The sequence below is a fragment of the Drosophila suzukii genome, chromosome 4 (genome assembly GCF_043229965.1).
Source record: "Drosophila suzukii chromosome 4, CBGP_Dsuzu_IsoJpt1.0, whole genome shotgun sequence".
Classification (NCBI taxonomy): domain Eukaryota; kingdom Metazoa; phylum Arthropoda; class Insecta; order Diptera; family Drosophilidae; genus Drosophila; species Drosophila suzukii.
The window spans coordinates 760,565-782,695 of NC_092083.1; the positions used below are offsets into that span (position 1 = coordinate 760,565).

Consider the following 22,131-nt stretch of genomic DNA (forward strand, 5'->3'; position numbering starts at 1 on the left):
TTGAAGTCAATGATGCTTAATTTTAAATCAATGAGCTATCTATTGTAAAATATATTATTTTTGGGGATTCGTCCTAACACAACCAAAAAGGCTCTGCTTAAAAATCCAATGTAAAACAAGAAGAACGCTATAGTCGAGTGCCTAGACTATCTGATTACTCCGTTTCAAATTGTAATTTAAATAAAAGTCCATGGCATTACTATTCGCTCGGCAATACCACTGACCATGCCAAAGACTGTTTAACTAAGTTAGTCATAACTTTTAAAATAATAATGTGGATGCTTTAATTTTCAGCATTTAGATAGGTATTGATCATAAAAACAATTTTAATTTACACTGAAATAGAATCTCCCAAACAGTGGATGCTAGGATGGGCACTAGAGTGGGGGTCAGATGAGTAATCGGTATAACTAAGTTTTGTCCTTTCGCACTCAAGATAAAAATATGCTCCTTTTCTCAAATTATTGAATTTTTAAAAATAATTATATAAATACACCCAAACTGTATTACTTTCATTTTCATGCTCTAAACTGTTTAAATGCCAAAAGAACAATTTTTAAACCGTTTAAGATTATAATTTTAGCCAGAATTTTGCGACGCTATGACGCATATATTCTCGATCCGCAACAACAGCCTTTTCAATATAGCTATGTCCGTTTTTACGGAAACTTGTGACTTGGTTTTAAAGATATCGCAAAAAAAATGTTGAAAAGTCTTCTTTCTGTTGCAGGTAGTAGGGAAAAAAAGATCGGTTTTCAAACTTGATCTGCGGGTACACATTTTATGACGATTGTGAAAGTTTTAAAACGCTAGATTTTAAACTGATCTTGCAGAATATGTATGTTATGTATTACAAAGTTACATAATTCATACCAAAATTAAAATACCGTCTGCAAGGTTACACAAATTGTTTACAAATTTTTAAAGTATTTTAATGCGGTGGTACAAACCAACGCCCGAAGAAACAAAACAACAAAATACTTGACAGATTCTAGAAATTCTTTCGCAGTGCAAGTTTATTTCAGCAGGTTGCCACGCCCACGCTAACGCCCATAACTCTAGAACCTGTCTAAGCGCTCACATTTTTGAAGATTTTGTAAAAGTGTAAGTGGAATTTTGTTTTGACTACCAATACCAATCTAGATCAATATCAATCTACATCAGCGGTCGGCAGCGTCCCAGCAAGCGGGCACAGAGAATAGCTCTGCTTAGCCTCTGCCAGCATACATACACCGTAGGACAGCAGTCGTCACACACCCACATCAATAAGCTGCAGGACAAAAAGACGAACTATCTTTGCATTCTGTGCCGACCGCTGATCTACATGTTAAAAGTTGTTTAGTCATCCATTAACAAGTAGAAAGCTAAGGTGTTGACGCTAGGCGGTGAGGGGGCACATCAGTGTCATGTTGGGAACGTCGCTTGGCTTGCATATCGAGATATATTGATATTCGAGGTCATTGACTATAGCACTCTCTCTTTTATTTTTCAACATCCACTGAGGTGTCAAAAGTTGATTACATCGGTCCATTATTTAATAGGTTAAACTGATTAGCTAAACTATAGCGTTTTGCTTTTCTAAGGCGCATGGGCATGAAGAGCGACGATTGAAGGCAAAGAGCACTAGAGTATAAGACAAAGAAAGAAAGGGAAATCTATGCCGACTTGTCTGCTGGCGTCGACAGCGGCATTGCGATTTGCCCAAAAGTTTTCTTTTAGAAAATTATTGCAGACTTTTTATTTAGGCAAGACCTTTTCAGTGTAAAAAGTAAATTGCTCCTGAAATACATTGTGCCAGGGTTTGGTGAAACCCTTAGCTCGCGTTTGGTTATTATAGCGGTGTAAAGATTTCAAGCAAGAAAATAGGACTGGATACAGGGGAGGAAAATTTACCCCAAATCAACATGCTTACTTATTGCCCTTTTTTTTTCTATCATAAAAGTGTCCAGATCACTTATCATATTTATTATTTGTAAAAATAAATCGTACAAGTTTTTTTGGCTTTATTTCTAAAACGCAAAAAAGCTGTTTCGTTTTAAAAACGAACTGGTTTTTCATTTGCATCGAATAGTTAAAATATTGTCCTAAATCGAACTTTTGTTTTGCCTTATAAATAGAAATGTAAATTTATTTATGTATTTCTAAAGGCCAATTCTTGCCATTTGTGCGGGAATAAAAAACAAACCAAATCTAGAAACCGCAAAACACTAAAACTATGAATTGGGTTTATTTCCTCATTCATTTTTCGGTCGTTCCTATAGCAGCTTTGAGATATAGTGGTCCGATTCGGTTCGTTTCGACTTACGTACTTCCTGCAATGGAAAGAAGACTTTTAAGAAAGTCGTATCTCAAAAGCCTTAAATTTAAGAGTCTAGTCTGCGAAGAATCGGATATACCGAAATTATAATACTCTCTGAAACGGTATAAAAACCAGACGATTAAATCAAAGTCATATTGTCATGAAACCTTTCAGTAAAGTTAATGCTGCGGTTACTTTAAAACTCATATAATTTTAGTTATAGTGTAACTAAAATTTAAATATAAAATATAGCCTAGCTTTATGAAAAAAATTAACATTTTTTACTTGAATGTAATTAATACACGGCTAATATAAGAAAGATGGCAGTACGCCAAAAATTTGGGAAACATTCAGCTTGCATAAAATCCTAATTCTATTATAAATCTTACCCATGGCTGTATTTAGTTTCCGTAAAATAATAATTTTCGTTTAATAGATAAATATATATAATTTACATAGACTTAGGTTAAATCACTCGGAAATTCATTTCAAAATTAAATTGTATACATTTTAATTACTGTAAATTCAATCAGCAGCAATGCTTGCTAAATATTAATAGCTACTACTATACAGAGCTGCAACTTACCAATTCACGCATTGAGGCTAAATTCAAAATCAACTTTTGTGAGTTGTCAAATTAATGTAACATAGTTTTTGCACATACGATCTGAGCCATTTCTTAAAAACACCTAACGGTAAATGTTTTTAAAGATGAATATTGGTTATAACATCAACGTTTATTAATTTTTTGTAGTGTTGAACTGCATTCGTTTTGCCACTAATAAGAATAAGAATAAACTAGAGAGAACGCTACAGATGCTTTCGACTATCAGGTCTTACGACTATCACTACTATCACGACTATCACTTGTTACTCATCTAAGGGGAGTACGAGGGAGATATATTTATGCAAGCAACAAAGCGGCTGTCCCCAAGATCCCAAGACATCACGCCACTGCGCTACCCAACGTCGATTCCTTTATTTGCTTATAACTTTTAAATAAATCGTCCGATTTCATTTTAGCATGTAGATGAATATTTACAATCAAAGCAAAATCCCATTTACACTTTTACAAAATCTTTTAAACTGTGGGCTCGTTATGGGAGTTTGAGGGCTACTCTATAACCTGAAATTCTTATCCCAACTTTCTAGCTTTTATAGTTTCCGAGATCTCAGCGTTCATACGGACAGACAGACACGGCTAGTTCGACTCGGCTAGTGATCCTGATCAAGAATATATATACTGTAAGCGCTTCCTTTCACGTATTACAAGCTGTTGTCCACGTACAATATAAACTTTTGCTCTACGAGTACCTGGTATAATAATCGGACTATATAATATAGCTACCATTGGAACGTTCAATTCAATTTCTAATATATATTTCTCACTCCGTTTTTCGAAGCTATGTAGTGTCATTTAGATAGGAAATGCCAAGGTTAAATATAAAAGGAGCAAATGTTACAGCTAGTTAGTTAGAGCGATTCAAAAAATCTATTAATAAAATTAAAAAATTTACAAAAATGTGAAGATTTTTTGAGTTGAAAAACGTAAGCCCGAAAAATAATATATTTGATCAACGTCAACAGTGCGCATGAGTGTATTGTTATGTTATTTGATTCTTACAAATTTGTATATATAACTTATTATTAATTATACATTTCTTGAGAATTTTTGTCTTTTATTTCAGTACTAAGACATCAGACTATGTTTAAAGTGTACAAAGAAAATTATAACTTCGTAATACATTCAATTTTTCTTTACTTTTAATTTACAACTAATTTCACAGGTACACACCCAAAATTTTCCACGAACCATTTATAGTTTCCCATGATAATTGAGCCAAAGTCCCATACAAAGTTGTATTTCATCGCCAACAGGTGGCGCGGTATAGCTAAGAATACATAAAAACGATGTTTGCTGACATTTTAAGTTTTATGGCTCACATAGTTGGACATAAATTAAATATTTTCGCTGAAACACTTTCTCAATACAATCAATTTTTTTTTTGATTGCGGATTTACCATTTTATATTCCGAAGACGATTTAAATAAATATAAATCTATTTTATGTACAAAAACATACATGCTTACTGCCTTTCAAAAGGTTGCGATGACTTATTTTAAGTTTGACAACATTTAGGAGAAGATATTAAAAGGAAAAAAACCGGTTTATTGCTATACAAAAATCCAACATGATATCCATATGAAATCGTTTTAAACCGAAATTAAAGCATACAGTGGCAAAAAGGTTCCAAGAAACGTAAAAGAGGTGGATTTCCATTACAGAAATTGTGAAGTTTTGGGACTTTCAATTTTGAAGTCAAATTCCAAAGACATGGACAATGGTTCAAGATGGGGTTTATTTTGTAGAAATGCCTTCATGTATTGAAAGAGTGTTTCATCGAAAATATTTAAGATATGTCCAATTATGTGGGCCATATTATTAAAAATGTCTGCAAACATCGGTTTTATGTATTCTTAGCTACACCGCGGAACCTGTAGATGGACTTTTACTCAGGAGCACCCAAATATCTTGGAAAACTAGAAATGGTTCGTGGAAATTTCCAAAAGTTCAATTTGGTGTTCCTGTGTTATTTGACAAGAAAAATATTATGGTTGATATTGTTAATTTCTCACAACAACTTTTTTTTTAAGAATGGAGTAAATATTAATAATATTACCTGTTTATGTTTTTTGAGCGAGCACATTACATAGTTTACTTTTAACAAAATATAATATATACCATTCCCATACACATGAAATAGTGCTATGCCTAAACACAGTAATAGCTTACAGCCAAAATGCTCCCAAAACAATAAGGTTGCCAATTGGGTTTTTTTCACATACGAATTACTTAAATATATACGCGAGTCGAAAAAACACGACGTTTTCTTGGCCGAAGACTGAGCGCTAAACAATCTGAAATGGTTTTACCTGCAGATTACGACCCCAAACTATGAAACTATTCTTAGTCCAGAAGCAGAATATAGCTGAAATGGTATTTTGAACCTTTAACTTTGACAGTGAACAATCATTATTTTTGTGTACCTCCCCTTAAGTAAAAGTGCATTTTGTATAGTTCATCTATAGTAATCTCATATTTTCCTAGTTTGCAGTACCAGGCTACTACATATATACTATTAGATAACCGTTACTCAGCTAAAGGGACCGAAGGGAAATGGAGATATGCAAGCAGTATAGAGAGATTGAAATGCGCCACCTACCCGCGATCTCAATATATGGTTATGTGGGCGGTAGACAGATTTAGTCGTTAATGGCATTAGAGTGGGCGTGGCAAACTTTTTTTGTCAATCGATATGTATTGACGAGACTATTACATTTCAGTTAACATTTTTTTCTAGCATGCGGTTTTTGCGCGTTAGAGTGGGCGTGGTATATTCGCGTAACGAACTTGCGCTGCGCTTAAGGCTACGGAATCTAAATCAGAAATCCCAATTTTCTATCTTTGATATTTTTTGAGATATCCGCGTTCATATTTACGATTTTTTGAAGTTTGTGGGCGGATTGCGGGCGTTTAAGTGGGCGTGGCAATCTTTTTTTGAATCATCGATAGGTATTGACGAAACTAATACAATTCAGCAAAAAAATTGTGGGCGCCACAGGTTTGGGCGGTTTGTGGGCGTAGGAGTGGGCGTGGCATATTCGCATTTTCGCGTAACAAACTTGCGCTCCGTACAAGACTACGGAATCTAAATCTAAGATCCTATTTCTCCATCTTTGATATTTTCGAGGTATTCGCGTTCAAATTTACGAATTTTTGTGGGCGTTATAGTGGGCGTGGCAAACTTTTTTTGGATTAATCGATAGATATTGATGAGAACAATTCATTTCAGTTAAAATTTTTACTCTAGCATCAAAATTGTAGAAGATACAGTTTTGGGCGGTTTAAGGGCGTTAGAGTGGGCGTGGCACATTGCTGAAACAAACCCTGCGTTGCGTAAGAAGCTCAGGAATCTGCATGCGAAATCTCAATAGCCTAGCTTTTATAGTTTCCGAGATCTCAGCGTTCATCCGGACACACAGGCGGACATGGCTAGATCGACTCGGGTAGTGATCCTGACTTTATGGGATCGGAAACGCTTCCTTCTGCCTGTTACATACTTTCCGACGAATCTAGTATACCCTTTTATTCTACGAGTAACGGGTATAACAAGAAGCAAGGTTATAGTCGAAGGTTTGAACTGTCCGCTACCCGTTACTCTTTTTTTTAAATTTCATATAAAAATTCTACTGGAGCGGACCAAACTACCGACGTCAGCGCCACGGCACCTGGCGGACGGCAGTGGTACTTCTGACCATGTTAATGCCTGTTTAACTGACTTACTTATATTGATGTGATTCTCGGAACTTAGATGTTACGCAGGTATGGATCAATGAAACCCATTTCAAAAGCACATCTATAAATTTGGCTTCCTTGTACCTGTTACATACCTTACGACGAATACAATATACCTTTTACTCTACGAGTAGCAGGTATAAAATGTGACAAAAATTAACTTAGTAAAATGCCCTTTAACTAAAGATGTAGAAGTTCCACAAATCGGGGGGTTTTCATTGTTGAAATTAAAGGTTAAGAGTTCCAGATAGGTGTATAAAGCCGTAAAAAGTCAGTAAAAATTAAAAATTTGATCTTTGTAAAACCTATCAGATTTTGTATTGTTTCGTCTTGGACTTTTTTTTGTCGACCTGTGTTATAGATTGCTCCCATTATTCAACATTTTCAATTATTTTTGTAACTTTATTATAATAATACCTTAACGTCACAAACAAATATTTTTATAAATACAGATACATAGTTGCGGTTCGAGAAAGTGCGGTTAAGGTCTTTAAAATATACTAGTTTTCACACCGAAAATGTATTTATTTTTGTTTGCATCCGCTAAGCTAATAAATTGGAATTGTAAGTGTCAACATTTTATATTTTTTATGTTTATAATTTCAGTATACTTTACTCGCAATTTTTCCAGATTTATAAAAAGAAAAACCGTATTATTGAATTAAAATTAAAGAAGCAATACCAAGGTAAATTTGCAGACAGTGTTAAAGCTACCCCTTTTTAAATATATACATTTTTACCAGTATCAGGAGTAAATTATTAATTATGCGCATCTACTTATAACATGATAGCTTACCAATTATTATGTCAAGTTCGGATGAGATCGTTTTTATATTGGCTAGCGCATGAGGTTGTTCGATCTAAGACGGTTAAAGCTTTGAAAATGTTATGTCGGTAATGACTTCTTGTAAGCTTTTGCCGAATCTGTAATTTACAAACCTAATGTATATGTGTGTCTAAGGTTATCTTATGGGCAGCAAATGCCGATTTCCCAGTAATGTATGTTTTTCCCGTTAAAAGCATACATACAAATTGTATAACATACTTTCAATGCAAGTTATTTATACCCGTGTCCTTTTCTTTGTGTGTGTAATTTTTATAGGTAAACAACTTTATATATTGCTTTTGACTTTTCTGCTCTTTACGTTAAAATTGTGATTAGTTTTTAAAATTGTACCGAACTACATTTTTTCGTTATCAGCAATATACCATTAACACTTATACCTTTTTCACTTGCATCTTTCTGATTAGTAATCATATTTACATAAATGTATATACCTATACTTCTTAAAATTTGTATGTACATACATATATGTATATGTGACAGTGTAATCAAGTCAGCAGCACTGCACTGTTTCTGCTGAACTGATGTTAAAGATCATTATTAAAAACACTCCGTTTTTTCTCTTCTTCTTTCTCCCTTGAAAATCAATTCTTAACACTGAACAAAAATCAAAAACTAAAAAAAAATTTAAATAATTTTTCAAATGCACATAATATAAATCTCAAACTATTTTCTTCGTTTCAAACCCCACGAATTCGTTATAAAATGAAATTTATAAAATCTATAAATTAAATTAAATCTACACAACTACCAATAAAAAACGACAACTTTTGAAACACAAATTACATACTTAACATCTGGGACATTATACTGATCGGCTTGGAATATCTGACTACAACACACTAAATTGGCGACTTTTGGAACATGGTGTTGGAAACGAATAAATTGATGAACCCACTTAATTTGACCTGAAATTTGATGCAGTGATTTGTGCTCAAGGCCTGATAGCGAAGGATAAAAGCGGTACCAGTGATCCATATGTGACGGTGCAGGTTAGCAAGGTGAAAAAACGAACGCGAACAATGCCGCAGGAACTTAACCCTGTGTGGAACGAGAAGTTTCACTTGTGAGTACTTGTGCCCTAAATTCAATCCTTAACTTAATCAACACACAAAACAATATGAACTGTGTATGTTTACAAACATTAATTACACCTAAGATGCACTCTCTCACTTATGTATACTCTCGTCTCTCTGTTAGTTCCTTAAAAGTCTGAAAATTCCAATATTGAATTACATTTTCAAGACTATTGATGGCAACGATGTCGATCATTCTTTATTTCACCATGATTGCCATATTTGTGAAAAGATTGCAATCATAGATAGGTTCTAGGTGAATGCTTTCGAAACTCGATTAGTACAAGATTGTTAAAAGATTGTGTAAGAATATTTATGACATGAACTGCGGATTGACTAAATAGCTTCTGTATTGCAATTCTTAAGGACTCACGGATTCTTCTAAAAAAATGGAGTGTATTTTTTCATTTTTAAGGTTGTGCATATGATATTAAGAAAAAAAATTATTTTGTAGTCTATAGAATTGTTCTTAGTAGAAAATTATTCTTAAAGCGCAAAAATATTTTTTCACATTTGTGACTTCCCGGAAACTTTTATATATACCATTCGGTAAAAAAAATGAGTAAACCTCTACTTTTAAAATACATTTTTTTTAATACAAATTTTTTTAATTTTTTTTTTAAATAAAAAGTAATCGAGTAAAAAAATTTTTTTTTTTAAATAGAGTATATAGGGCAAAGTTCTGTAGGTTAGAAGACTTATCTCTATTCCTGTTATTTGGTCATTACCTTATAAAACAAACCTCATTAAATGACGTAAGAAAGCTGGATCATTTGGCTTTCAATGTAAATTAAAAAATTTTTTTTTTTCAAGTTCTGGTTGGTTTTTTAAAAACTAAATAAAACTCACACTTAAGGACTCTAAACTTTTTAGAAACTATTTTCTGCCCTATTAATGTGGGTACTTTTACAAAAGTAGAATTAAATATTAAGGCTGTTTAAACGTCTCACATTTTCAAAGATATGTCCAAAGGGAAAGGTTTAAACCTGCCTAATAAATTTGTTGAAGTTTGATCGCAAAAATTTATTGCGGATTTTTTGATTTTATTGTTTTTAATAGACGTTTTTTTTGGCCATACTTAAGGAAGAGGCCTGTAAGTTAGGAATATAATCCTTTTTTCATGTTTTTAGTGACTAAACTTTTAGTAACAGAATTATAAGCCAGGCTGAAGTCAGATTTGTGCTTTGACAGTCGCTCCCAGAAAAATTGAGAACGAAAAAACCGAGTTCGGTTCTTCTCAGGTGAGGGGAAGACGTAGAAAAAATTAGAGGAAGAGGAGACCGAGCTCCTTTCTTGTCGCTGCGGTTAAGTTGATTTAAAAAAAAAAGTGACGAAAAATTTAAAGACGTGCGTCGGGAGTTCAACTTAATAAATGCCTTTCCCCGCCTACAACGTAAGTAAAATCATATTTTTACAATTTGTGTTATTTTAATATGTGTTTTTATTCAAGAAAAACAAGTTGTATTAATTGCTTTTCATAAATACACTACTAAGGTACTGCTGGAAATATGAAGTTGCCACTTTTATTAGGCGCAAAAAAATAAAAGTACAAAGTACCAAGAACTGTTTTTAAAGATCTTATTAATGCTGGTATAAATTTATCTGACTTGGTTTCCACAGACCTTTGCTGTGGCACTGCACTAACACAAAAAAATTTTCTAGGTTTTTTAATTTTTGCTTCACCTTTTAAGTAAAAATCACCTCACTAACAAACTACGCGAACTCTTAATAATATTATTGTAAATACATAAGATAAATCGACCACAATTATTTGACGTCACATATGTCAAGTACGTCACCTTTCCCTACTTGTCACCTTACTTCCTTACTTACCTCACTTCCCTACATAATGAACAAATTAATTAATTTTTAAGTAATCGGAAACTAGTGAACAATACAAAAAAAAAATTATGATTTTGTATTTGCCTGTACATTTCCAACTTAAATAAGAATTTCTATATTTAATATAATAATAATAATATACTATATTAACATTATAAAATAGTAACAATAATAATAATAACACTAATAATATATTGTTTTAGGTGCCGAAGTTTCTTACGAGTTCCTAAGATACAAAGGGGGGACGAAATAAAAGAGGCTATTCCACCGATAGGGATTCGTAAAGGAACTAAAGTACATTTATAAGTTATCCGATTTGTATATCAACTTAATAATGTAATGAAAGCCGTAAGGCTGATTTATATATAATTAAAAGAATAGCATTTTTATTTGAGAATGGGTTCTGGGAGCGAGAGCGATGCGATGTTAAAACCGAGAACCGTTCATCTCTAAATCGATATCGATTCGATGTTGAACCGAGATTGATTTATTTCGAAATCGAGATCGAGCATGCTCAAAAGTCCGTTCGCAAAACGGTTTCGATCTTGAAAATTTGAGCAAGAATCGATCTTGGATCATTTTTGAGATCGAAATTGAGTGCGTGTACCATTTTTCTCCATAACAGTTTTTGTTAAATTGATAATAAGTAAATAATGTTGCTAAATTAAATTGGATAAAGGTTACTCACAAAGGTAGAAAAAATCCTAACAATATTTAAAACAACACTTTTTAACAGTTGGGAAAAAAAGTTTTTTTTAATAACTTTCTTTTGTAAGTCTTGCACACAAAAATGCTTTAGCCAAAAAAGTAAATTTGCCTTTTGACATAGTAAATTTTTTGGAATTTATGGAAAATGTGAGTCGCTTAAAGAACCATTTTGTTTGAATCAAAATACATGAGTCAAAATACATTAAAAACAAGGGAGAACGCTATAATCGAGTACCTCGACTATCAGATACCCGTTACTCAGCTAAGGGAACCAAAACGAGATGGAAAGATGCAAGCATTGACGAGACTAATACATTTCAGTTAAAAATTTGTTTTAGCATGAAAATGTTGGGCGGCACAGGTTTGGGCGGTTGGTGGGCTTTAGAGTGGACGTGGCGAACTTTTTTTGGGTCAATCGATAGGTTTCGAAGACACTAAAATATTTCAGTTAAAATTGGTTTTCTAACATGAAAATTGTTGCCACCACAGGCTTAGGCGGTTTGTAGGCGTTAGAGTGGGCGTGGCATATTCGCGTAACAAACTTGCGCTGCGTACAAGGCTACGGAATCAAAACCTGAAATCACAATACTCCATCTTTGATACTTTCCGAGATATGCGCGTTCATATCTACGATTTTTTGAAGTTTATGGACGGTTTGTGGGCATTAAAGTGGGCGTGGCATACTTTTTTCTGGACAACCGATAGGTATTGATGAAAACAATACATATCAGTGAACATTTTTATTCTTGCATTAAAACTTTAGTAGCCATAGTTTTGGGCGGTTTGTGGGCGTTAGGGTGGGCGTGGCACACTGACGAATCGAACTTGCGCTCTTATTGTTTCCGAGATGACAGCGTTCATACGGACAGACAGACATGGCTAGATCGACTCGGCTAGTGACCCTGATCAAGAATATATGCACTAACCGGCATAAGTATTTAGACAAAACAAAAGTTAAATATAAAGGTCATTAAAATTATGTTTGAATGATACAAGACTTTTCTCAACCCATTTGGTAAATTTGGTGAAAATCTACTTTTTATCGTTTTTTCACGTTTTGTAAACTAAAATTTTTAGTTTCGCTAAACAAAACAAAAAGAAACTGCAAAAATAATTTTTCGAAAATTGTGTTGGCCTTATTTTTTTGGAATAAATGAAAATGTTCAGAAATTTGCATTCAAGCAATATTTTTCTCTTCTTATACTATTTTTTTCTGACATTGTCACATTCAAAAAGTCATAAAAAATATAAGCAACGATTTTTGAAAAATTATTTTTGCAGTAACAATTAGTTTTGTTTGGAGAAACTTTAGGCATCAACAAATTTTACTTTTCAAGACGTGGAAAAAAGTATAAAACGTAAACTTTCACAAAAATTAGGCATTTTAAATAAGTACTGAATGGGTACAGAAAAGTCTTTTATCATTCAAACGGATTTTAAATCACCTTTTCATTAATGCCAAAATGTACATAACGAAATTTCAAATAATGAGTATACGAGGGTGGTCCGATAAGTACTTAGCCTCCAAAAGAAAATCGAAAATTTTGTAAAAGTGGCGATTTATTTCTCAACATAATCTCCTTTTAGCTCGATACACTTGACCCAGCGATGCTCAAACTTCTTTAACCCGTCTGAAAAATACGTTTTCTCGAGGTCTGCAAAATTCATCGCAAATTTCTGTCCATCAAGTGACTTTTTCATGTTTGGAAACAAAAAGAAGTCACACGGGGCCAAATCTGGAAATGATGGTGGATGGGGTAGCAGTTCGTAGCCCAATTCGACCAATTGGCCTTGGCGAGGGAGGAAGTGTGATCGGGTGCGTTGTCATGATGGAAGAGCACTTTTTTCTTCGCCAAATGGGTCCGTATTTTCCGCAATAGTACAGCCCTGTGACCGTTTTGGCCTTCTCCAGGTAGTCCATGCAAATCACACCTTGTGAATCCCAAAAAACGGTGGCCATCACCTTTCCGACCGATGGGACAGTCTTCGCCTTTTTCGGAGCGGGTTCGCAGGGAGAAGTCCACTGTTTCGACTGTTCCTTGGTCTCTAGTGTGTACCAGTGGATCCATGTTTCGACATGGTTTCCAAAATTTCATGCAGGATATGACCCACGCGGTCTTTTGACATGCCTACTGTCTCAGCTATCTCTCGTATCTTCAATCGGGGGTCTGCCAATACGAGATTGTGGATTTTTGTCACTTTATCCTCCGTGGTAGCCGTTTTCGGGGCTCGTGGCTCATCAAAAACCGACGGCGACCAAGTTGAAACTCGTTAAACCAATTTTTGACGGTCGCCATCGAAGGAGAAGAGTCACCGGACACAGCATCCAAGCACTATTTAATTTCGCTGCGCGATTTCCCTTCCAAAAACAAGAATCGAATCACAGACCGATATTGCTCTTCTCCATTTTTCGAAAAATCCGCGGACACGTCCGATTCCACGCGCAGTCAAAACTAAACTACGAGTCCGATTCGGCTGAAATTTCGACAGTAGCCGTCTACGAGAATGTACTACACGATAGTAAATTTCTCTTGCGATAGTGCCATCGGGCGGTGAGGCTAAGTACTTATCGGACTGCCCTCGTATTTAACTTTTGTTTCATCAAAATACTTATGCCGACTAGTGTGTGTACTTTATGGAAACGCTTCCTTCTATTTGTTACATACTTTCCGACGAATCTAGTATACACTTTTACCCTACGAGTAACGGGTATAAAAAGGCGGGAAAACATTTAATGCTAACTAAAATTGGTTAAACTAACAATAATAAAAAGTTATCGAAAAATAGCTTTTTCGGCACTTCTTACAAATACTTTTTTTGTCTCTCCAAAGGAAAATATCAAGCTTTGCAGAGGTATCTGCCACGTTAAGTTTCATAAGCACAAAGCTCTCCAAAACTAAAAAGCAATACAATTTATATATCAATCTGCATAAAATAAAAAAATGTAAAATCCAATATTTATAGGTATTTAAAGGCAGACCGGCTTACTGTCTAGTATTCTAAAATGTATTACTTAATTTTTGTGAGTGTGTCAGTGTAATCATAACTTGCTCTTTAGTGATAGGATTGGTTTAAAAATACCTAATATTGCACTATGAACCGCTATAGAAAAGTTCCCCGACTATAAGATACACGGTTCACCAAGTGCATTTTTATTGACTAGCTGACATGCAAGAACGAAATTAATACTAACTTTTATAATAATGGTCGTGCTTGCACAGTTTTTGAAAAAACAAACAGACACCAGGGTGGATCTGAGGCAAAAGTGGGCTGGAAACAGACAGACCTTAGCATTAAGGGAGTTAGAGTGAGCGTGGCAAAATTTTGAAACTTTCGATTATTCCTGATATTTAGTTCTTTTTGTCTGTCGTAGCATTCGATTAGGGCTTCGATTTTTCCAGCACGACTAAGCTTGACACGAATACAAAAATTATTTATTATTTCCTTTATTTCTTTTAAACGCGGTCCAACCTGAAATCACTTATATAAAGGGAATTATGAAGCTATGCCTAAAGGTGGAGAACTCATATGCTTAAGAAACACCGCACATACATGATTTGTTTTAATAAATAATGGTGTCGTGTTTTTATTAATCTTTAGACTCGAGTTATGGAGTTCAGTAAAGTAAAGTGTAAACGCTATTGTAGAGTAATCCGGTTAATGGCGAACTTGATAACTTACTCGATAAAGGCTTTAATAGTTTCTGTGATCTCATCGTTCATACGGATGTAAGGACAGACCAACATGGCGATATTAACCCGACTGTTGATCCTGGTGAAGAATATTTATACTTTATAGGCTCGGAAACGCTTCCTTCTACATATTTTTTAATGGCTGCAATTTATCCTCTTTCCCTATATAGTAATATCCCTTTCACACTCTCGCGATGCGATGTTAAACCCTTGACAATACACGTGTGCCAAATAATACTACATATGCACAACTTAGCACGTTAAACATTTTATATTGCTTACAAATTGTATTTTACGTTGATAACTGAATTATTATTTATTGGGTGAATATAGCGAGTGCCACAACTCCTCAGACCGTATAAAAGTTCGAGTTTGGGACGAAGACAATGATCTTAAGTCGAAACTTCGTCAGAAATTAACTAGAGAGTCGGACGATTTTTTGGGCCAAACAATTATCGAGGTTCGTACACTTTCCGGCGAAATGGATGTATGGTACAATTTGGAGAAGCGCACAGATAAATCCGCTGTATCAGGCGCCATACGGCTACATATATCTGTTGAAATAAAGGGCGAGGAGAAGGTAGCTCCTTATCATGTACAATATACCTGCTTGCACGAGAATCTGTTTCATTATCTTTGTGAAGAAAATAGCGGAATGGTAAGCACTGGAAAAATATTTATATTAAAAAGTTTTTTCTTCTAATAAAAATAGTGATTCTTTTAAAATATTGTCACATTGTTAAAGGTTAAGTTGCCAACTCAAAAAGGGGACGATGCTTGGAAATTGTATTTTGATGAAATACCCGAGGAGATTGTGGACGAGTTTTCTATGCGGTATGGAATCGAGAATATCTATCAAGCTATGACGCACTTCCATTGCCTATCTGCCAAATACCTTTGCCCCGGAGTACCAGCTGTAATGAGTACACTGTTGGCAAACATAAACGCGTATTATGCTCATACGACTGCATCTTCAGCTGTGTCGGCCAGTGATCGTTTTGCAGCCAGCAATTTCGGGGTAATCTACATATTATTACACAATATTCATTTTGAAAGCACATTTTGAATTAAAAAGTTAGAGATAACTTTTTCACAACAACTTAGGTCCTTGTGTCAAATGAGGTCAAATTGGTTTCGATCAGAACTTTCAGATTTTGACATCCAAACTGCCATTACACTTCAAAAACTAATCTAAAATCCTATTATGGATCAGTATATGTTCAATATTATACATTTATACCTATCGTTTCTCAGAAAGAAAAATTTGTGAAATTGCTGGACCAGTTGCACAACTCCCTTAGAATCGATTTGTCAATGTACAGAAACAACTTTCCTGCATCGAGCCCAGAAAAGTTAATGGATCTAAAATCAACAGTCGATTTATTGACCAGCATAACATTTTTCCGCATGAAGGTAATTTAAATCTAAATTAAGTTTTAGTAAAATATATTATATATATATATCCACCTAGGTACAAGAGCTGTCTAGTCCGCCGAGAGCTAGTACTGTAGTTAAAGACTGTGTGAAAGCATGCCTGAGATCTACCTACCAGTTCTTATTTGAAAACTGCTACGAACTTTACAACAGAGAATTTCAGGTAACACATTTTCAGTTATTGACCCGTTATTATCTATCTTATATATCGATTTATTGATGACACTATCTATGAGATGACATATCATTGAACTTGAGTACACGATTCTCGTACATTAATAGGATATTTTATAGGTAACGGCATAAAAGTAAGCAACGAGAGAGGCTGATCAAGTTTTAAAAGGTTAGGTTAGAAGGTTAGGAGGCCTTAAATGGTCAGGGACGTCACTGCCAGTAGAGGTAGGTCGCGCTGCCGTCATAAGTATTAGTCGTCTGAAGGATAATTTATTTTGAAATTGGATAACAGAGTAACGGTTTATTATACCACACACAGGTTGACCCCAACGAAGCAAAACGGGCACCGGATGATCATGAACCCAAACTGGATAGCGTTGACTTCTGGCACAAGCTAATAGCATTAATCGTATCGGTTATAGATGAAGATAAGAACAGTTATGGAACCGTTTTAAACCAATTTCCCCAGGAACTAAATATTGGCCAGGTTAGTTTACCATTCGTTCCTATTTTCTTTAAGGATAACACATTTTATTTGAATACAAACGTGCAGTTATCAGCATCCTCAATGTGGCACCTTTTCGCTGTCGACATGAAGTACGCACTCGAAGAACACGAACAGCACCGTCTATGCAAGTCGTCGGCATATATGAATCTTCACTTTAGAGTTAAATGGCTATATAGTAATTACGTTAAAGAGGTGCCTCCCTACAAAGGTGCGGTGCCCGATTACCCAGCATGGTTCGAGCCTTTTGTTATGCAGTGGCTTAATGAGAATGACGATGTGTCATTGGAATACCTTCACGGGGCATTTAAACGTGACAAAAAAGACGGGGTAAGAACTCTATTATGAAAGTATAAGCTTCGGCAAGCTGAAGTTGATGTACTATAGAATCCGTATATTCGGAATATTTGTTAATGAGTATAGCCATAGTAATCTACACATATATATTCTGGGGGTTTATAATTTCAGAATATCAAAAAAAAATGTTTTTTAATTGGACAACTACATTTTTTGTTTTTATAACTGAAAATATTATGTTAAAGAAAAACAAATTTGAAGTGAAATCAAACATTTTTTTCCGTTGGCAAAAGCCCGATCGCATGAAGTTAACAAATCCTCCTTAACAGGTTGTTATTTAACGGTTCCCTTTTATGAAATGCTAACGGCAAAGAAGCCTGACGTCTAAAATCAATTACACTAATTGCAATCCGACTTTATTTTGGAATCTCGATCAGCGAGAGTATGTCGTGTAAATCCGGCCAAGCAAGACATCATGAAACATTTTAGTAACTTTGTTTTTTTTAACGATTAACTTTCAACATTTACCTACGAATATAAATAATATAGCCAAAAAAAAACAACATATCCAAGCATATAAAAAAATCATGGACGTTTGCTTACTTAACTTTATAGTATTCTTTTTTATTTTGATTGCTTTATCAATAAAAATGTTCGTACCTAGTCAAAAATGCTACCCCTAACTTTAATAAATAACCTTAAAGCACTCCGACTTCGCTTACATGGATCTTTATCATTTTTTTTTTCTGACCCATTGCTAAAATTAGTTATGCCTTATTTTCGTTATTCGTCTTAAAAAAACTCACAAACAAATAATATCAAGGCAGAACGTTATAATCAAGTTCATTGATACCCGTTATTCAGTTAAAGGGAGCGAAAGGGTGATGGAGATATGAAAGCAGCTTTGCTACTTTTTTCGAGGTTGCATCGTGGTTAAACCTTCTCAAGTCTTATTTCAATTGAAGGTAATACATAAGTTGGAAGGAGCTGGATCGAACAAGTATATCCTATATCCTATAGGATCGACAGGATACGTCGGGGCCACGACTATTCGACGTAGCTAGAGCAGACCTCACAACAGTCGACCGAATCTCCGAACGTCTCGTCGTAGCGATCTTGCTCCTTGCTGACTTTCACGGCTGTATCTGCTCGACTTTGATTTCAATTGACCTTGTTGACTGGTCCAGCTTCCAGCACTGGACCCGCTTATATAGGCCCCCTGGTACCGTTAGTCCTCGGCCTCTCCTTGTCTCCTCTGCACTATACGAGGGTCCAAAGTCCAAGATTTTACCGTTCGACCATTCGCCATCTGCGCACGCCCTTTATCTCAGCTCTTTCTCTTAAAGCTCCGTTCTCTCCCAATTCTCTCTATCTTCTTATTCTTCGTACTCTCCAACCTCTCTTTAACTGCATTACCCAAACTCTTTTCCCGCATTTTAAAATTCTATAAATTTCATCCTTATTAATAGAGGTGAATAGATTACTTAAAAGTCCATAGGTTGTGATCGCCTTAAGATATGATTAAAACCTTAAATGAAAATCTGTCGAAGGGCATCAAAGCAATTTATTAGCATATTTATTTGCATATCAATAAACTTGATTACAAACTCTCGAAGATATCTTTAATCAAAACATTTAATACCACACGTTAGGATCAAAAACTAAGTTACTATGATATAGTAATCCGATTTGTGTTAAATTTTATTCGAAGTTTTGAAATAGTAAAGCAAGTAATATCTACAAATTACTACTAATATGTCAAAAACACCGAAGTTATAATTTTTAGTTAAACATTTTTTTTATCATTCCAATGGGAGCTATAAGACATAGTTGTCTGATCCGGCTCGTTCTGTCTTATATACAACCTGCAAAAAAATAAGACTTTTGGGAAGGTTTAATTCACGCATGTCCTGTCTTTCCGAAGGAAGTTTTCTTTCTTATTATTTTTTTAGGTCCTTCAATTGCTTTTACTTTCTTGTGCTTGTGCAAATCCCTAGGAAATATAGTCGTTACTATAACTAATACTAAAATTATAAAATATCTGCAATGTCTATCTTGTAGTTTCAAAAGAGCAGCGAGCACGCGCTTTTTTCAAATTCGGTTGTCGACGTTTTTACGCAATTGACGCAATGTTTCGATGTTGTTAGCAAACTCGAGTGTCCTGATCCAGAAATTTGGAAACGTTACATGAGGCGTTTTGCTAAAACAATCGTAAAAGTGCTTATAGCTTATGCGGATATTGTAAAAGTAGAGTTTCCAGATCATATGAAGGATGAAAGAATTGTGAGTAGAAAAATAAGCGGAGAATCGAACACCTACGCGCTTTTTTTTATTAACCCATTTCTTGTGCCATTGCGGCTATAGGCTTGCATACTTATGAACAATATTCAACAACTAAGGGTGCAATTGGAAAAGATGTTTGAGTCAATGGGAGGAGATAAGCTAGAGGAGGATGCAGCCAATATTTTAAAAGAACTTCAGCAGAATCTTAACTCGGCGTTGGACGATTTGGCATCACAATTTGCTATCAGGTGGGTTATACTGCGACCCGAAACATACAGTACAGTAAACATAATTTGTATTTTGAGTTTAGTTTGGAGCCACGAATAACTCAGTCGGTGAGAGAACTAGGTGATATGCTGCTTTCTATTAAGGGAGGCAGTGGAACTCTGGCGGCTGGTAACCTAGCAGCTCAAAGGAACGCCGTCGCCGTTGAGGCAGATGAAGTTTTGAGACCGCTCATGGATTTACTTGATGGTTCTTTAACACTTTATGCCCAGTCATGTGAAAAAACCGTACTGAAGAGATTACTAAAAGAGCTATGGAAGATCGTAATGCGAATATTAGAGAAAACCATTGTTTTACCACCAATGACTGATAAAACCGTTCGTATACTGATTATAAATCTTTAGGTCGTGAAATTGATGTATAATTTTTTAAATAGATGATGTTTAAGCACCTTACTGACAATGCAAAAAATTTAGCATCCAATGCAAAAATTGAAGACATGGGACGATTGTTCAAGTCCCATATGGCAGGAAAACAGGATGTCAAAAGTGCCCTTAGCGGGGTAATGGACATATCGAAGGAAGTCGAAAAAAATTTGTCACCAAAACAATGTGCCGTGCTTGACGTTGCCTTAGATACAATAAAACAATATTTCCACGCCGGTGGCAATGGACTGAAAAAGACATTTCTAGAAAAATCCTCTGAACTGCAAAGTCTACGTTACGCACTCAGTTTATATACCCAAATGACCGACACCTTAATCAAAACGTTTATATCTAGCCAAGTCCACGAGGGTAAGTACAGCTGAAAGTGCTCGAAATGTAATGAAGTTTTTATTTTCATATTCTCAGCTAACAAATTTTTTCAAATAATTTTTTTCAACAGATGACTAAATGAAATAAGCGATTAGGCCGTTAATTTTTCATTTTTGTTATTTTGCAAAGACCTTTTAAAGTTAAAACGAAAGAAGGCTCACCCATGTCTTGGCCTTTTTTTAATGTTTTTCTTTTTGACAATTTTTTTGAAGCGCCATTAGAACTTGAAACTTTGAATTTGTTACAAAGTAAATTTAAAAATTATTAAAAGTTTAAAAAATAAAAACTTTTGGTTAAGGATATTTGGATCATACAATAGCCGGTAGTCACAAATCTAGCTACCAGTTATAAAAAGAGGTTTTACCAGTTTGAAACACGAGGCTTTGAGAAGAATTCCTTTTTGGTGCTGTAACTTTCGAACATAATTGAATATTGAGAAACCCTTGTAGCCACATATTTTGTATAAATTATACTTGCGATTTATGCAAAAGTTTCATGCTTAAATTGCATTTTTAATTAATACAGTTGATCCTGAAAGCGCAGAGGAAAGTGTCGGCGAAATTTCCGTGCAAATAGACTTATTTTCCCATCCAGGCACTGGCGAACATAAAGTGAACGTGAAAGGTAAAGTAAACTACATTTTGAAAAAATATGTATTTAATATATTGTATTCTCTGCCTTAGTCGTTGCTGCTAATGATCTAAAATGGCAAATACCGTCGGGAATGTTTCGACCATTTGTTGACATTAATCTAATCGGACCACACCTGCAAGAAAAAAAACGAAAATTCGCTACAAAGTCAAAGTCCAACAATTGGTCACCCAAATACAACGAATCTTTTAGTTTGTAAGTATTTTGTTGTAAAACATAAGTACTAAAATCGTGAACTGTATTACAATGCCTTTCTAGCACCATTGGAAATGAGGAGCAGCTAGACTTTTTTGAGTTGCACATTTGCGTTAAGGACTATTGTTTTGCACGTGATGATAGACTTGTAGGCGTTGCTGTAATTCCACTAAAAGATATATCGGAAAAGGTTTGGAGTATTTTTCAAAATATAACATTTTATTTATACAATATATATATTATAATTTAAAGGGCTCTGTCGCATGCTGGTTACCCTTAATGAGGCGTATTGAAATGGATGAGACTGGTTGGACCATTTTAAGGATTTTGTCACAACGTAATAATGATGAAGTAGCCAAGGAATTTGTCAAGCTGAAATCTGAAATAAGGCAGGAGCCAACAATGGGCACATAAGAACGGCAGCACGTACTACTCAATCTCCAGAACTACACCTTCAATGTTAAATATTACAAAAAATTTTATTTTACAAAACAAATTATATTTTATTTATTTAATTTAATTTTGTTATTATTGAAAACTGTTTATCGGCAACAATCTCATATAGAAAAAATCATACATAAAATATACAATATATATATATATATATATAATTCCTTTATCTATGAAATCTATGTATGTTATAAACGAAATGCTCTGTGACGATTAAAATAGTATCATAAATCTGTCACATTTAAGAAATGACCCACATCAAACCTCCAAGATTATAATGTCCT

General features: G+C 34.7%; 1 protein-coding gene across 16 annotated transcripts in view; it reads left to right on the forward strand.

The window, feature by feature from the left end:
• unc-13 overlaps positions 1 to 21,912 on the forward strand; it is a 51,573-nt gene extending 29,661 nt beyond the window's left edge. For 8 of the 16 annotated variants that reach the window (XM_036814818.3, XM_070997157.1, XM_036814882.3 and 5 more), the window contains 15 exons: positions 8,425 to 8,566; positions 15,152 to 15,476; positions 15,564 to 15,836; positions 16,073 to 16,231; positions 16,290 to 16,415; positions 16,746 to 16,913; positions 16,980 to 17,261; positions 19,290 to 19,511; positions 19,593 to 19,759; positions 19,822 to 20,113; positions 20,173 to 20,530; positions 21,077 to 21,175; positions 21,235 to 21,397; positions 21,461 to 21,587; positions 21,650 to 21,912. In XM_036814818.3, the coding sequence (XP_036670713.2) occupies positions 8,425 to 8,566; positions 15,152 to 15,476; positions 15,564 to 15,836; positions 16,073 to 16,231; positions 16,290 to 16,415; positions 16,746 to 16,913; positions 16,980 to 17,261; positions 19,290 to 19,511; positions 19,593 to 19,759; positions 19,822 to 20,113; positions 20,173 to 20,530; positions 21,077 to 21,175; positions 21,235 to 21,397; positions 21,461 to 21,587; positions 21,650 to 21,811 (3,065 nt within the window). In that variant the 3' untranslated portion in view covers positions 21,812 to 21,912. Of the gene's footprint in view, positions 1 to 8,424; positions 8,567 to 10,621; positions 12,255 to 15,151; positions 15,477 to 15,530; positions 15,837 to 16,072; positions 16,232 to 16,289; positions 16,416 to 16,745; positions 16,914 to 16,979; positions 17,262 to 19,289; positions 19,512 to 19,592; positions 19,760 to 19,821; positions 20,114 to 20,172; positions 20,531 to 21,076; positions 21,176 to 21,234; positions 21,398 to 21,460; positions 21,588 to 21,649 lie in introns of those variants that run through there. The other 8 variants (XM_070997160.1, XM_070997166.1, XM_070997164.1 and 5 more) reach the window with 6 other exon arrangements.
• Positions 21,913 to 22,131: the final 219 nt, after the last annotated feature.